The sequence below is a fragment of the Astyanax mexicanus genome, chromosome 3, assembly GCF_023375975.1.
Source record: "Astyanax mexicanus isolate ESR-SI-001 chromosome 3, AstMex3_surface, whole genome shotgun sequence".
NCBI classification, from domain to species: domain Eukaryota; kingdom Metazoa; phylum Chordata; class Actinopteri; order Characiformes; family Acestrorhamphidae; genus Astyanax; species Astyanax mexicanus.
This window is the reverse complement of record NC_064410.1, coordinates 2,438,580-2,456,214: the sequence shown is the minus strand read 5'-3', so window position 1 is coordinate 2,456,214 and position 17,635 is coordinate 2,438,580. Positions and strand designations below refer to the sequence as shown.

Here is a 17,635-nt window from a genome sequence, read left to right as displayed (position 1 = left end):
AAAGACTTTAAACACCACTAATCGGATACCCCTCTTGAGAGTGCATCACTCAGCCTAGTACAGTGAGCTCCACAGCGTTCTAAATGTGGTTAATTCCAAAAATGTAAGTACATTTCATTTACAGAGACGATGCAGGACATTACAGAAGCCCTGCATGATGATGCATTAACAAGTTTGCCTGGAATGTTTTATCCAGCATTAATCAGTACTGGTGATCAGTCTATCGTACTGAAAAGGGCTTAAAATCAACCTGAAAAACACTGAATAGCCCATATCTTCTTATTACTACCACTTTATCAAGAAGCAAGTCATCCTTTCAGCAAATAGATAAAAAACAACAGTATGTCATTCAGAACCACATAAGAAAGTATTTTTGAGATCTAAAAGTGCGAGGACCAAATAAATTGTATTTTTCGCACTATAAGGTGCACCTGATTATAGGATGCACTATTAATAAGCGTCTGATTCCTGGTCTATTTTCATACATAAGGCGTAAGACCTTACCTGACTGTAAGGCGCTTTACGAGACACTAGTAAGGAACAGGGGTGTCGCCACGTTTTCCTTCTAATTCAGCAGGTCTGAGACCTGTAAAGCTAAGCTGAGTTAAGTAAACAAAACTGTGATTTTTCTTCTCAAAACTGTTTATTTGGGTGAGTAAAGCGCTTTAGTTTATTTACAGTAAGTTTAGATTTCCAGATTTTCACTAAGGCTGGGTGCAGCAGCAGTGCTACATTGAGTAACCCTGAGTGTTCTGGTAACCTAGCGGTTTGTCCCATGTAGCTTATTTTAACAAAGTAAACACGCAGACTACAGTCTGATAATACACACATCTGAACGGCAAAAGAACTAGCGCTTAGCGCAGTTAGCGGCTAATGCTAATACCGCTATGCTTCAGCGAAATGGTTTCACTGCTTCTTAATACCTGACTGGTAGAATTCATACATAAGGAGCTTCGATGATGATTTTTTGCTAAAATTAAATGATTTTAAGTGCTCCTTATAGTGTGAGAAATATAGTATGTCTATTCAACGACAACCTTACAGCTAAGCAGAAATCTGTACACGTTTTTTTTTTAAACCTTTATTTTAAATTTTAATTTTAAAGGATTGCTCCGAACCCCTCAGTGACCCGAGCTTGGAGGCTTCACTTTATGAATACCACACACTGCTGCGCTCGGATTACTGCAGCCAAATCTCTAGATCTGCCGGCATTAGTCTAAATCACAGAGTGCCTTTTCTGCCCCGCCTTCCAAAGATCACCGGCTTCCCACACCACAACATTTCAGGGGGGAAAATGCTCTACACAAAAGAGCTGACATGATTTCTGTTAACAATAATATATGTGACAAATCAGATTACAGGAGGTGTAATACAGGCGGGTACCTCACTTATCAGAGTATGTTAAATTCTTTATAGGCCTGTCAGCCTGAGGATACAGCAGCAGCAGCAGCAGCAGCAGCAGCAGCAGCATCGCGGCCTGAAATTCAGAAAATACACTGTCAATCAACATTAAATCTGACAGTAAAATATGCTGGATAAAATATGCTCAGTGAGCTCACGCTGCAGCAGCTTGAATGACAGCTTATTTCTGATTTTGAAAAAATAGGAAAATAGGAAACCCTACGAAAACCATTGTTTTAAACATATTTAAACATTATATATTAATTTCAATGATACTGAGAGAAAACAGCTGAACTAAACTGTAAGAAAAAACATTTTTTATTCTGAAATTTGATTTACTAATAAACTAAAGCTGTTTGTAAAATGATATATCTGGCAGTGCGCAGTGCTTTTTTTCTTAGTTTGGATCAGATTATATTTTATTAATTTATCTGAGTCAGTATGAGAGTTTTACAGCTTTTAGTTATTAACAAAAGTATAAGTGTAATACTTCATCTGTAAAACTTCTATTCACAATGGTCTGTTAGTCTGTATGTATATTGGTGACTTTTATTTTGATACATAATCAGTTTGCTTGATGCATTTTTCAAAGCATACAGGTTTTACCCATATGGTCTGTTGCTCTGCATCCAGCTTTAAAGAATTATTACTGTAGTAAAACAGTTGTGGTTAAACTTTAGTGATTAATTTATGGTTCACATGTGTCCGGAACTATGGGGGTCGATGTGGACGGATATATGTGCACAAAGACAGAAGCATGTTGGCATGGAAAGTCCTCAGAGAACTCTCTGGATCGTGTTATGGTGATGGTTCCCTTCCAACAAACTGCAGGCGTGGAAGCTATCCACTCCCGGTGCTGCGTGTGGGGTCACGTGACTGGTTCCCTTTATTATAAAAAATACCTAATGCCTAATAAACCCATACTAAACCTAAACTATCACTACAGCTAAGATAAGGAGTTATTGTGTGTGAAAACAAACCAGCAACAATGATCCCCACCCTCAAAACAAACCCAAAAAGTACTAATTTTTAGCACTTTTCCACCAAAGGAACTTCCACCAAAGTTATGTTCAGGCTTATAATGAAAGTAGTGCTTTTCAGCAAATTAGCCTTTGTTTCCACCAGTTTTAGAGGAACCGCTAAAACATCACAGCACTGAAGAACCTGGCATTCTTCGTTTTTTAAAGTTTCTGGTTTCGGAACCTACTTTTGTTGGTGGAAACATGGTAAACGGTTCAAAATTAGGTTTGATGCTGGATCCAAGCTTTATTCTATAAACTACAGACAACATTTCTCCCAAATTCCAAATAAAAATATTGTCATTTAGAGCATTTATGTGCAGAAAATGAGAAACGGCGGAAATAACAGAAAAAGATGCAGAGCTTTCAGACCTCAAATAATGCAAAGAAAACAAGTTCATTTTCATAAAGTTTTAAGAGTTCAGAAATCAATATTTGGTGGAATAACCTTGGTTGGTTTTTATTCACAGTTTTATTTTTGTTTTATGCATCTTGGCATCATGTTCTCCTCCACCAGTCTTACACACTGCTTTTGGATAACTTTATGCTGCTTTACTCCTGGTGCAAAAATTCAACCAGTTCAGTTTGGTGGTTTGATGGCTTGTGATCATCCATCTTCCTCTTGATTATATTCCAGAGGTTTTCAATTTGGTCAAATCAAGGAAAAACACCTTTATTACATCATTAAGTGGTGATGTCTTATTTTTTCCAGAGGTTTAAACGAGACAGGCTTCTCCAAAATCCTCTTTAATCCTGTTCTGATCGTCTGATTTAGAGCACCTCATTCTGATAAAGCTTTTACTAAATGTCATGTATGTAAGGGAGCCTGATAAGCTCTAATGGTTTGTTGGCAAAACAGACAAGCTGAACAATAAAGGAACTTGTGAAAAGTGTTTCATACAGAAGGTCTTGTTGCATAGAAACAATTAGATTAGATCAAGAATGGAGGCTTTTGATTTCTACTATTCTTCTATTACAACAGCTAGAGCTGAGTCAGCTGCTTTACATCAATCAATTAACGTCAATTAGGAGGCACACCATCCATTCACTCTTATTCTTTATCCTTATGCCTCACACACACACACACACACACACGTCTCAGTGCTCAGTGAAGACGAGGTTTAGTCACTGAGGATATGTTTGGCCATGGAGACAATGGCACTTGAAACGGAGGCAGAATGAGCTATTGAGATGGATCAGCATACATCAGCAGCAGCTGCTCAAGCAGAGCCAGGAACCAGACAATATAACACACAGAGTCAAGCTTAGGGTGACGTCTCGTACGCAAACTTCTCCACAACCCCATCTGCTCTGCCTTACACACACACTCCTTCACACACAGTCTCTCTCAAACACACACACACCCTATTTCCCTACACTTTGCATTGCTGATCTCTTCTGTTTGTCTGCTTTGTCACAAACTACTGTAGAAAAGATACTCTACTCTACTAAGATGTTTTGGTCTTTTTCTGTATGTTTCACAATATAAGGTGCATTTAAAATACTTTAATTTTACCAAATATTGTCAGTACATCTTATAATCTGGTGCTCTTTATGTGGGAATTCTACCATTCAGGTATTAAGGAGCAGTAAAGCCACTCTAAACACTGAAGTACAGAGTTAAACAGGAGTTTCAGTAAAGTTTCTCCAGCACCGAGACTGGAGCAGTATTAGCATTAGCCGCTAACTGCGCTAAGCCCTAGCTCTTTCACCGTTCAGAGTTGATAATTATCGGCCTGTAGCCTGCTCCTAACCCCGGCTAGCACTGCTGGAGCAGCATTAGCATTACCCGCTAACCACAATAGCTTTTTCGCTGTTCAGAGTTGATTATTATCGGCCTGTAGCCTGCTCATAACCCTGGCTAGCACTGCTGGAGCAGCATTAGCATTACACGCTAACCACAATAGCTCTTTCAAAGTTCAGAGGTGAGTGAATCAGCCTGTAGTCTGTGTGTTTACTGTGTTAAAACAAGCTACATGGGACAAACCGCTAGCTTATATCGTCCTGGCTTACCGAAATGCTCAGGGTTTCACAGTATAACGTTAGCGGCTAATGCTAATGCTCCAGCCGTAGAGTGCTAAATTTGGGAATCTAAGCTTACTGCAAATAAACGGAAGCATTTTACTCACCCAAATTAACAAACATTTTCAGGAGAGAAATCTGAATAGATTAACATCCAGCGCTCGTTTGACGTTAAGAGAATATATATATATTTTTAAGAATTACAGTTTTGTTTACTTAGCTTTACTTAATTTTGTTAGCTGTACACCCCACCATTACCACCTAGCGACGAGACCCGCTGAATTAGAATTTCCTTATAGTGTCTCTTTAATATGCGCCTTATGTATGAAAAGAGACCAGAAAAAAGATGATAACTACTGATAGTGCGCTTTATAATACAATTCGCCATATAGTGCGAAAAATAAGTTAATACCCATGCTGCTATTAAACTATTGTATGTGTGTGTGTGTGTGTGTGTGTGTGTGTGTGTGTGTGTTTATATAGAATGCAGGGGGAGGATAAAGGGGCAGAAATCAATGCTTTATAGATTATGAATCACACATTAAAGAACGCAAACAACAAAAACACACCAAAGGCTGGTGATTAAGTGGGTGAGTGATGGATGTTCAGACTGTCTCCAGAGCTTCACTAATGACTGAATGACTGACTAACCATCAAAGTCTGGAAACAAAACACACAAAATATCAATAACACCAGCCTTCCAACAGAACCCGAAACCAGCTAGCACAAACACAGCATTCAGTTCTTTCAGTCTGACAGAATCCAGTGCTTTCACAAGTTAACTCTGCCTCATTAATAATGACATATTAATGTTAATGTGAAATTTTTCAGTTTCATAAAAGCATTCAACGTTATAAACCATAATACTCAAAAAACAAAGCACTGGTCTATTGCAGCGATTCTCAACACTACACTTAAAAATATATATATAATAATGTATAGTCTTTTATATTGAGGGAAAAAAGAGACAGAGAGACAGTTTCTTAATAATGTATTTTGAATGCGGAGATTTTTCAAATTTTTCAAATTTTCAGAATTTTCTAATTTTGTTGCCTGTTTGATATTTAATTTTATTGTAGTAACTTTTATACCGCATTTTTCGCACTATAAAGCGCACTGAAAATCCTTTAATTTTCCCAAAAATCAACATTTCGCCTTAAAAAAGTGTAAAGCTTTTTCAGTGAAGTTTCTCCAACACCAAGGATGGAGCAGTATTAGCATTAGCTGCTAACCGCAGGACTATCTCTTTCGCCGTTCAGAAGTGCCAAACTTTATACTTTAACTTTCACACAATGTACTCTACCACCTAAAACGGATGCACAGTTCTACAGAAACATTGTAAAATCATGCCACGTCATGCCAGTGTGTATTATATAATCAGGTATTTGGATTCTAATAAGATTCTAATACTACCTAACAAATTTTAAACCAAATCAACCAGTTATTAAACACTACAACAGCAGAAAGCAGGTTCCTTTTGCCCAATTCCAAGTAAAGCAGGCCAGAAACAATGGTTAAGCGTAAGGAAGGAATGAAGGAATAAATGTAGAAAAAAAGGATGTTAAATATAGAATATATAAGATTTTTAGTAGTACCTCCAGCCCAGCACATTGGGAAGGGGCTGCATCCAGTCCTCTGCACTTTAGAGGCCTTTCGGCTCCGTGAGGAAACCGCGGCCCCCGGCCAGCGGCCGTCGCTCTCACACACTCGCATGGGAGCCAGGACCCCGATCCTGACCCCACAGTCCAGTAGAGGACAGCAATGCCTGCGCTTAATTCCTCAATCCTTCAGTCCCCGTCCTTTAGGAGACTCATCCACTACATCCACAAGCAGATCAAGGGGTCCAAACACTGAATGTGTGCAGAGGATCTGAGCAATAATCCACCTTGCAGCAAGAACAGTCCTGTCCTGTGTCCTGTGTCCAGTTCTGTGTCCTGTGTCCAGTCTGCACTGTCCTCTCTGAAAGCCTGCTATTGAATACTGAGTCAACCCAAACCTGGCAACCAGCACTACTGAAAACTGAGGCCTAGACTTATCTCATAGTACCTACAGATACCTGTGTTGGATGAAAAAAGACTATAGAAATGATAAAATGGACAGAATTCGATACTAAAGTGTGAAATTAAAGAGCTGTAGAGAAAGAAAGACCCTGAATTCTGAAGTCCTGCTCAAAAAGAAAGCATAAAATAGAAAAGCAAAAAGAAGAAAGACTATAGAAATTATAAAATAGACAGAATTCGATGGTAAAGTATGAAATCAAAGAGCTGTAAAGAAAGCCTGCTCAAAAAGACAGTATAAAATAAAAAGATAAAGACAGCAAAAGTAAGAGAAAGACAGAGGGGTTCAGATTTAGCCTCCGTTTTCTCCAGTTTCTCTGAGGGAACTGCCAGGGAAAGGCCGGGGAGAGGGACGAGAGGAGGGGCCAGGGGAGTTCAGCTGAGCCTCATTAATATGCAAATCTCCCTCTCATTGCTATTCAGTCCGGCCCACGGCTGTTTACCAAAGCAAAACAGACCACAAATCAAGCCTCACCCCCTCCCAAACTCCCCGCTCACGGCCGCAGAACGGCCTCTCCTGACCGGCGTCTCGGTGCCAGGGCTTCGGTGGCATCGTGCCCGCTGCACATCCCTCGGCTTCCCCACAGAGCCATCGGGATCAACTGGCCTACAGAGAGGATATGAAGAACCAAGCTGCTAAAATGCTGCTATTGCCTCACCCTCGGGCACAATCAGGGCTTCTGCTGGTTTAAGTTATCATATTTTTCATATAAGGCTCTTTTTACGTGACACTAGTAAGGAATAGGGGTGTCGCCATGTTTCCTTTCTGATTCAACACTTTCTTTCAAAGTCAAACCAGATTTCTCTACTGATAAATAAGCTTATTTGGGTGAAGTAAAACATTTATTTACAGTAAGCTTAGATTGCCAAATTTCTCCAGCACAAAGGATGGAGCATTAGCATTCACGTTAGCATGAGCTGCTAACCACTAGCATTATACTGTGGAACCCTGAGTGTTTCAGTAAGCCAGGGCGATATTAGCTAGCGGTTTGTTCGCACGCAGCTTGTTTTAACATGGTAAACACGCAGACTACAGTATAAATATATATAAATATTTGATATATAATTGCCTCTGAATGTCGAAAGAGCTAGCGCTAACTGTAATTAGCAGCTAATGCTAATACTTTTTCCCCCAGTCTCTGTGCTAAAGAAAACTAAACTGAAACTCCTGTCCTGTATAACACTGTAATTCAATGGAGTGGCTTTACTGCTTCTTATAATACCTGACTGGTCAAATTCACAATATATACGTCCATTTCTGGGAAAATTAAAGGATGTGCGCCTTATAGTGCCTATAGAAAATGCGGTTTTTAAACTGTAAAATGGGCTAATGACCTTATTATTACAATTAGTATTACAATTTGATCAATGAAGCAACAGAAAGGCTTTATTCCTATATTACTATAATAAAAAATACAATATTTTTAAATTGACCTCCATTTAAAAGAGTAACAACTTTCTGTATAGGTCTTTCAACAACACAATCTAAAATCTGTGGTACAGGAGATGACCTGCCGAGCACAATAAAGCAGATTTAAAGCTCTGGTTGAAAGCTCCTGTGGGGGCAATCTTGTGAAATGCATTGAAAATAAAAGCGAGTGCTGGAGGAGGAGGAGGTTTTCCTTCATTTTCCTCACGGGCTTTACTGATCCAAAATGTGTAGCAGTTCTGTTTTGACTGAAACAGTATTGTGTAAGAGGTGTAGGCGTGTGTGTGTGTACGTGTGTGTGTGTGTGTGTGTGTTGTATCCTCTGGTCCCTTGGGGTTGGGGGGTGTTGGGAGGGGCAGCATGGAGGCGGAAAGCAGCATAAAGCCAATCACGGAGCTTATCAGCAGGGAATCTCCCTGTGGCTGCCGACTATTCAGGAGACACACATCCACACAGTAACCATTTCAACCAGCACACCCCTGCAAACCAGAGATAGCAATACGCTCTACAGCCCAGCCTTTCACTGCTCCAGAAATCACTGTTTTTTCCTTAAAAAGAGAGAAAAAGGGGGGCAGCAGCCCCCTCTACCTCTCTTCCTCTCTTTTAATCCCAAATCCACTTATCAAACGTTCAAACGTTTTGTATTAAAGCACATGAGGGGGAGTGGCAAAGAACCGAGCACTTGCTTTATTATATAATAGGCTAGGTTATTACTATTATAAGTAGTATTTGGTGGTTGCTAGGGTATTGCTAAGGTTGTTGCCATTTTGTGTGTGTCATTGTCTGGTAGTTGGGGTATGGTTGATATGGTATTCCAGGTGGGAATGCCTGATTCATGTTAGGTGGTTGTGAAGATATTGACCAAACACGGTCAAGTTCCAATGGTATTTTAGAAGGTTGCAAGGGTGTCGCTTGGATGTTGTTTCATATATAGGTTTTACCAGGCATTAGCAATATAATATTTGGGTATGATGTACATATGGTGGTTGCTAGGGTATTGCTGTTTTGAGGTTGTTAAGGTATTCCAGGTGGCTAGTGCACAGAGAAACAGATAGGTGGTTGATATTGTATGTGAATAAGATAGATAATCAGAAAAAAAAGAAAATATTGTTAAAATGTTGCCAATTGGTTTACTTTTTTTTTTTAATTCACTACATACATTTGCACATTGCAAACACAAATAGGAATAAATAAGACACAAAGTAGACATAAATACCACAAGTAATAATTTAATAATTAATAATTTAATAAATTAAGTTCAATTACTTCAACTTAGGTAGATTTTCTTTAAGTATTAAATATAGGGCATTAATCAATAGTAAAATAATAAAGGCATAAACATTGGCTTTATGTTGTGCATCTTTAGCTAAATGCAATACAGTAAGTTCAGTAAGTTAAGCTAACTTTAACATGTATTTATTTATATTTAACTCCACAGCGCTGAGTTTACTGATTACATAAAGCCTGTATTCAGTCTAGAATTTGTCTCGTTGTTGTTGTTGTTGTAATAAATCAACCACACACACATTCGATAGTATTTCTAATAAAATACTATATACTATATATATATATATATACACTATACTACATAATAAATTTACCGCTTCAAAAACCTCCGCCTCCTCCACTTCCTGCTTCCTGTGCATGGGTGCGCTATTTCACATTAAAAGTCTGTGCTAAATTCCGTGCTCTGCATTATAAAATTAATTAAACGATTCCTCGAGCCACAGAAAATGAATCGATCAATTTCTTTTTTTTTAATCGAGTAACTCGAATTATTTGAGTAATCGTTTCACCCCTAGTCTGGACCAAGCAAGGTAGAACTGGTAGAACATGGTAAATATCCAGATATGCTTTAGTGCAGGGGTGTCCAAACTTTTTTAGTTGGGGGCCAGAAGGAGAAATATATTTGAAGTCACGGGCCACAGACTCTGTAATAAAACAAATAATGAAATATACCACTTTAAATAATATTTTTTCCTGATTATTTCATTTACACACCATTTTACTTGACTTACTATCTCTATTTATTATTGACAGTGTTGTGTAAACTAAGATTTTTCAAATTGATGTTTCATTTCATGATGTCTCTTAATATTAAACTCCTTAATTACGGCAACTTTTAGACTCTGTTTTTCTGCACTAAAACTGCACACTCTCTCCGCTTTTAGACTCTTTTGCCCCCTTTTTCTGCCCTAGAAATGCGCACTCTCTCCGCTTTTAGACTCTTTGGCCCGTTTTTCTGAGCTAGAAATGCACACTCTCTCCGCTTTTAGACTCTTTTGCCCCCTTTTTCTGCGCTAGAAATGCGCACTCTCTCCGCTTTTAGACTCTTTGCCCCGTTTCTGACACCTAGCGTTTAAACTTTGAATCTCACATTATAAAAACCTGCTTAACAGCGGGCCAACTTTCATTCTATTTCTAAAATACCTCGAGGGCCGCTCCAAAAAAGGAAACGGGCCGCAAATGGCCCGCGGGCCGTAGTTTGGACACCCCTGATTTAGTGAATTTGATCAAATTTGTTTGGCTGGCTCTTGGTTTCTGCATTTGGACAGCAACTCACGGGACAACAGCATCAGAAACAGTAGCAGCAGCAGCAGCAGCAGGAGGAGGAGGAGGAGGAGGATGAGGAGGAGGAGGATGAAGGGTCTTCTCCCAGAAGAGCTTTTCACTTTAACAGTGGGGTACGGATCTCCCACACAAAGCCTGAGACAAAGCAGGAAAAGAGGAGGGGAGGCAGGAGAGGAGCGTGGCTCTTCCCTTTACAATCCCCTCACATCCGGCCCACTGTCAACTCCTCACACACTCTAACACACACACACACAGTGACACACACACACACACAGTGACACACACACACACACAGTGACACACACACACACAGTGACACACAAAAGACCTTTCAAAACTCTGCCTTATGTCCTCGGCAGAGCCCACGTGCTGCCACTGACAGGGCATCCCACATTCAGCAGTATAATTTAATGACCTGCAAAAACAACGTAAATACATGTGAGCGGGGTTCAACCCCCCCATTTAATGGGGACACGTTTTGTCTACTGTGACAAAAGAGCCAGAGGGATGTGGGGTTTAATTCAGACTGTGTATCCACACAAAAAGAGCATATGATGTATTACAGAATTACAGCAGCAGATAATGGACAACATGTAAATCTAAAGGCCAGAGGATTTATAGTTCAATAGGGCTCTAATGGCTCAATCAATAACAACACTTCAGTGCAGCTCTGTGTGAACAAGTCCAATAAAATAGAAATAGAAATAGAAATAGAAATTATGTTACATGTGTTACTTGTGCTGGCAAGGCCAATTGTGCTCTCTCAGGACTCCAGCAGCTGATGGCAAGCTGCATGACCGGGTTCAGACACGCTGACTATGGCTCTGATAGTGAGAACTGAGCTGAGGACCATAACACAACCCCACAGGTCCTGTAAGTCAGTGTCCGTGCCCTCCTGCAGCAGGTCTGACGGTGGGCAGATGTCGGGGTCTTCAGCAGCAGCAGCAGGTCCCTGGAGCAGCAGCCGTGCACGTGGTCAGCTGCTACCAGCAGTCCAGCCAGCCGACAAACCCTCACAACTCCAACACCCCCACCTCCTCCTCCTGCTCGCCCCTCAAACCATCAGGGCCATCATCACCTCTAACCTCCTCTTCCTCCTCCTCCTCTTCCTCTTCCTCCTCTCCGGCAGCTGTGGGGGGGCTGCATGTGCCGTCCGGCCGACCGGCTGCTTTTATTTTTGGTTTATTTGCTCAGTGGGGCACTGAGAGTCTGAGGTCAGAAGGTAGAGTGCTTTATACAACTCTCTCTCTCACTCTCTCACTCTCTCTCATTCTCTCTCTCTCTCTCTCCTTCCCTCCCTCTCTTTTTCCTGTCTCACTTTGCCTGTCTCTTTCCCTGTCTCTCTCTCGCCCTCTGTCTCTGCCTCTCTCTCCCTTTTCCCTCCCTCTCTCTCTCTCTCTCTCTCTCTCTCATTCTCTCCCTCCTCATCTCTTTGTCTACACACATGCACAGATTGGAGGTGTAGTTTATCCTCTCTCTCTCTCTCTCTCTCTCTCTCTCTCTCTCCTTGTGCCTGCCTTTCTTTCCCTGTCTCTCTCTCCCTCCCTGTCACTCTTACTCCTCTCCCTCCCTTTTCCTGTCTCACTTTGTCTGTCTCTCTCACCCTTTTTCCCTATCCCTGTGTCTCTGTCTCTCTCTCTCTCTGTCTTTTTCTCCTCTCCCTCTTTCCCTATCTTTCTGTCTCTGTATTTCCTCTTTATTTCTTCAGTCCTCTTTCTCCTGTCTTCCTCCCCTTGTCCTCCACTCCCTCTCTCCCTGCTTCTCTCCTTATTCCTGCCTCTCTACCTGTCTGTCCCTATCTCTCTCGCTCTCCCTCGGTCTGTCCCTCACCATCCCTTTGTCTGTCTTCCTGTGTATTCCTCTTTCTCCTGTCTCCTTCTCCCTTTACCTCTCTCTCTTGTCTCCCTCTCCCTGTCTCTCTCCCTCTCTCACATGCACAGATCTCTGCTGTGGTTTATCTCTAATCCTGTACCTGGATTACTCCCATTAAGACCTTTAAGAGTGACGGGGATGATGGTTGGCTGAGCCCATGTGAAGGTATCAGCCTGTATAAACCAGTTATAAACCGGCTCCAACCTCATCACTCATTAAAGAAGGACACCGGGAGCATGGCAACACTATCCAGCACAACCATAAAAAATCATTACAATGCTCTTGTTCCAGTGTTTAAATAATGCTAAACTAGGCTATGCTATGCTAAGCTATGAGGCTCCTGTGAGCTGTTGCAGTGCCATAAAGAGACAACTTTCAACGTACATCAGAAGGGATAGTTCTGCTTAAAAAATATATATATATATTTTATATTATATGTATATACGTACAGTCCAGCCAGGCTGTATAAGAATAAGTAGTGTTATCAAGGCTTCAGTCGACACATTCGCTGCAGGCTGGATCTCAGGCTGCTCAGTTTAAGCAGAAAAGGTGTGAAATGTAAAAATGAGAGGCAAATCCGACGCATTTCTCATCACACGCTTCTCCTCAGGGCTGATACTGTGACATGACGCTGTGTGAGGTTTCTGAGAAACTCACTGGACCCCCTGCTGTCTTCTTCTGCTGAAGATTCAGAGCAGATCACTCTCTCACCATCAGCCAAAACACACAGAGCTGAATTTCCCCTGTACTGTTCCTGATACCTCCAGCACTGTACTGCTCAGAGAGTGCATTCACTCCATCAGAAACGAGAGAAGAGAGGAGAAAGAGAGAGAGAAAGTGAGAGAGTGTAGAAGAGAGAGAGAGATAGAGACAGATATAAAGGGAAAAGAAGAGGGAGAGAAAGAGTGTGAAAGAGTTCAGCTAAATGATAGAGAGAGAAAAAAGGCGAAAGATGAAGAGAGAAAGATATATAGACAGAGGGAGAGTAAAAAGAAAGAGAATGAGTGAAACTAAACGAAAAAGAGCAAGAGAAAGAGAGAGCAGGAGAGGGTGAAAAAGTGAGAGAGTACAGGTGCTGGTCAACGAATTAGAATAATTTGAAATAGTGCAATCATGAAATTCTTTGAATGCATTTTTTGTGCAGAAAGCAAATCAGGTGTTCACCGCACCTGTCCTACTCGTTAGACTAATCACAGAACTCGTTACCTGGAAAAAAATTTGCTCAGCTGAGCTTTCCAAAAGGCCCATTTAGGCCATTTAACTGTGACACTGTTGTTTTATTGAATTAGAATAATGGAGAAACCGTTTCATTGAATTAGAATAAATGCTCGAATTTTTGTTTTCTGTGAAGAGTGTTCACTGTGTAATATAAAGTCAGGGTTGAGTAGAATTTCTAAGTTGTAAAATCAATCATGGGTAAGCAGCGCGACCTCTCAACCGGAATAGTGGCTCAAATTCAAGACCTTCGCCAACAAGGCTTGACCCAAACTAAAATTGCTGAGCAGCTCGGCATCAGCCAGTCCTCCGTCTGCAAAGCTCTCAAGAAAAACTGCAGCAAGCGCACCAACTGTTCCGGCGTCCGAAAAACTTCTGCTCGCGATAACAAGCAGCTGAGAAAGATCGCAGTCAGCAACCTGTTCAAGTCCACTTCCGAGCTCACCGACTTGTGGAACAAGCAGACCGGCGCTGACGTCTCCAGATCAACCACTTACCGTCGTCTGCGCAAACTCGGCTTCAAATCTCGCGTTCCAGCAGTAAAACCGATGCTGAAAAAGAAACAAATGGAGAAACGGCTGAAGTGGGCCAAAGAACACGGCGAGTGGACTGCTGAAGACTGGCAGAAAGTGTGGTCTTCAGTGACGAATCACGCTTCTGCATCTCCTTCGTTGACCAAGGTCCTCGTGTCTGGCGTCGTGGTGGCGAAACCTACAACCACGAGTGCGTGAAAAGATCCGTCAAGTTTCCCCAGAGCGTTATGGTCTGGGGATGCATGTCCGCTCGAGGTGTAGGGAAACTCTGCTTCCTCAAGAAGACTGTCAATGCTGCCGTATATCAAGATGTTCTGGAAACGTTCCTGATTCCGACTGTTGAGGAACAGTTCGGCGAAGAAGACTTCATATTTCAACAGGATCTTGCACCGGCTCATGCGGCAAAGTCGACCAAAGATTGGTTCACTAAAAAACAGCTTGAAGTTTTGGCATGGCCGGCCAACTCGCCTGACCTCAATGTCATTGAAAACCTTTGGGCCATCGTCAAGCGGAAAATTCGCGACAGAAAGCCTACTACGCTGGACCAACTGAAGCAGAACATCGCCACTGCCTGGGAAGCTGTGAGTGCGGAAACTTGCGACAAGCTGGTCAAATCGATGCCGCGGAGACTTCAGGCAGTCATACAAGCCAAGGGGGCAGCCACAAAATACTTAGAAAGTGATGATTGTAATTATAATAAAAATTATTCTAATTCAATGAAACGGTTTCTCCATTATTCTAATTCAATAAAACAACAGTGTCACAGTTAAATGGCCTAAATGGGCCTTTTGGAAAGCTCAGCTGAGCAAATTTTTTTCCAGGTAATGAGTTCTGTGATTAGTCTAACGAGTAGGACAGGTGCGGTGAACACCTGATTTGCTTTCTGCACAAAAAATGCATTCAAAGAATTTCATGATTGCACTATTTCAAATTATTCTAATTCGTTGACCAGCACCTGTATAGAAGATTGAGATAAAGACAGACATAGAGAGGAAAAAACAGTAAGCGAAGGAGTGAAACTAAACTAAAAAAAGAGAAAGAGAGAGAGAGACAGAGAGAGCAGGAGAGGGTGAGAAAGTGAAGAGAAGTTGTGAAAGTAAAAAAGAAAGAGATAAAAGAAGAAAAACGAAAAGAGAAAGAGAGAGAGAGAGACAGATAAATAGAGAGAAGGAGAGTTAAGAGAAAGAGAATGAGTGAAACTAAATGAAAAAGAGAGATAGAAGAAGAAAGAGGAAGAGAGAAAGAGAGTGACATATACAGACAGAAGGAGAGTAAAGAGAAAGAAAAGGAGTGAAAATAAATTAAAGAAAAAGAAGGAGAAAGATAGAGAAAGAGAAATCAGAAAAAGTGTAGTGTAGAAAATAGAGATAGAGAGGACAAGTAAAGAGAAAGAATGGGTGAAACTAAATAAAAGAGAAAAAAGAGAAAGATGAAGTGAATGCGTGAAACTAAACAAAAGATAGAGGAAGAAGGAAGGAGAAAGATGAAGAGAGAAAGCGAGAGCAGGAGAGGGTGAGAATGTGTAGGAGAAAGACAGAGATAGAAGGTGAAAAATGTATGTAGGAGAAAGTGAGTGAAGGAAAGGGAGAAGAAGCAGATGAGGGGGATGAAAAGGGAGAGGAAAAGAGAGTGGCAGAGGGACAGAGAAAGAAAAAAGAAAGAGAGAGAGAGTGGCCTGGTGTTTTATTTATTATTTATTGTCATTTTTTGGGTTTTTGAAGCTTTGTTCCATTTCTTACTGAGGGAACTCAGTTTTAAGGGGAAGGGTGACACGCAAAAACAAGTGGGAGGGGTTTAAATGAGAAATGGGATTTGGCCAATATAAGAAAGTGTGTGCAATAGTGAAAAAAGGGAGAGTGTGAGAGAGAGAGAGAGAGAGAGAGAAAGAGAGAGAGTGACGACAAAAGAGCAGGATTAGTGATTTAGTTATCCACGAGTTAATGAGTCATTTACATACGGCTACGCCAGTTCTTTTGAAACCCTAATCAGTATCCCCTGAGGCAGAGACTGAACTGTATCTTAATGTAAGATGTGCAATTAACACACACACACACACACATTAAGTATCTTGAGAAAAGATCATTTTTAAACAGCTAGCCTTATGCGTATGCCTTTCATCCTATCAACAAACTGTATGAAACTCGGATCAGATCTGCCTTAATCTGATCTTATTGCTGCACTAATGAATCAATCCCTAATTTTTATGGTGAAATCAGCCTTTACAATACTAATATTGTGATAATATAGTAATAAGCAATATGCTAACAAACCTATGTAGCCGTGCGTGTGTTTAAACTTTTGACTGATACTGTATAACTCTATAACTTACATTTCCAGATTTACAATAAGGCTGGGTGCAGCAGCATCGGCATTAGTGGCTAACCAATAGAACTAGCTACGGTTATTGCTAGTTAATGTAAAACATATTATCTTGTTCAAAAAAGGTTGCACTAACTAATTTGTTGTTAGAATTGACTGTCAGGCAGGTAGCTAACACCAAGCTAGCTCAGGGCCCAAAGCAATTGATTGGTTTGCTTGCCTTGTTGCGTCGGGACTGGCTGGCTGAATGCATTCATTATAAAAGATATTCACAAACATAACTGCTATTTGCTATTAAATTGTCTTACGAACACTGCTGGTGCGGTCTCTGATTGGTTAAAACACCCACATACACTTTCCACCAGGAACTGGTCATTATAATTTCACATCACACAGCTTATTTGCATATTGCAGTCTTTTGCAGAGATTAGTATTGTGATCAGCTGTGTGGTGGTTGTATGATACACTGTGCAGAAACACCACGAAGACAGCACACTCAGCGATATTTAACAATCACACACACACACACACACACACACACACACACTGCATCAGTCTAAACGAATGCTCATTTCAGAGCCCCACACTTTAAACCCCCTCGTGTCATATCTGATTCCTGCTGCAGAGCAGAGCCGTGTCTCACAGAATACTAATCACGCTCCGCCCGCAGTTACCAAACCCCCGCTGTGATATCACCAACACACGGGTGTGACCAAGTTCTCACAAACTCACAAACATTCACAATCATACGTCCTCGTGCATTTCATCACTCTTACACTAGCTCATTAGCCTTCACTAGCCTTTTTCTCACTCCTTAAGGGTTCGGTAGGAACGGTCGTACAGACTCAAGAAAATGGTCTATTTTTCTTTATAGTATTTTTATTCTATCCTCCTAAGACCTGGAGTCCACATGTGTGGACATCACATTTTAGGTTATCTACACCACAACACCACATGTTGCTCTACAAGGGCCTGGTGTCCTCTTATGAGGCCATTACTTTTACGCTAATCAGGTGCCAATTAGCCCAAATAACAGAAGAGAAAATTAAAAAGAGTTTGGTCCTTAATCACGATATAGCAAATTAACAAAATCAAAAAAGTTGCACAAGTCCGAATGTTATAATCACGCAGCTCTGGGGCTCACGCACACATAACCTGCAGCGCTGTGTGTAGCTGTTCTTAGCTAATTAGCTTTTT

The 17,635-nt window shown here is 41.1% G+C and overlaps 2 protein-coding genes across 14 annotated transcripts in view; one reads left to right on the top strand and one right to left on the bottom strand.

Moving 5' to 3' along the window:
* rplp1 (ribosomal protein, large, P1) overlaps positions 1-14,904 on the top strand; it is a 106,728-nt gene extending 91,824 nt beyond the window's left edge. Inside the window, exon 4 of the mRNA XM_049475733.1 lies at positions 14,768-14,904. Within this exon, the coding sequence (XP_049331690.1) occupies positions 14,768-14,889 (122 nt within the window). The 3' untranslated portion in view covers positions 14,890-14,904. The remainder of the gene's footprint in view (positions 1-14,767) is intronic.
* Positions 1-17,635, bottom strand: part of ptk2aa (protein tyrosine kinase 2aa) — a 139,526-nt gene that overhangs the window by 86,667 nt on the left and 35,224 nt on the right. For 4 of the 13 annotated variants that reach the window (XM_022668527.2, XM_022668529.2, XM_049475702.1 and 1 more), the window contains exon 1: positions 6,038-6,578. The exons of 4 other annotated variants lie outside the window; for them this stretch is intronic. In XM_022668527.2, the coding sequence (XP_022524248.1) occupies positions 6,038-6,155 (118 nt within the window). In that variant the 5' untranslated portion in view covers positions 6,156-6,578. Of the gene's footprint in view, positions 1-1,383; positions 1,407-6,037; positions 6,579-17,635 lie in introns of those variants that run through there. 5 more of the 13 variants (XM_049475706.1, XM_022668536.2, XM_049475708.1 and 2 more) reach the window with 3 other exon arrangements.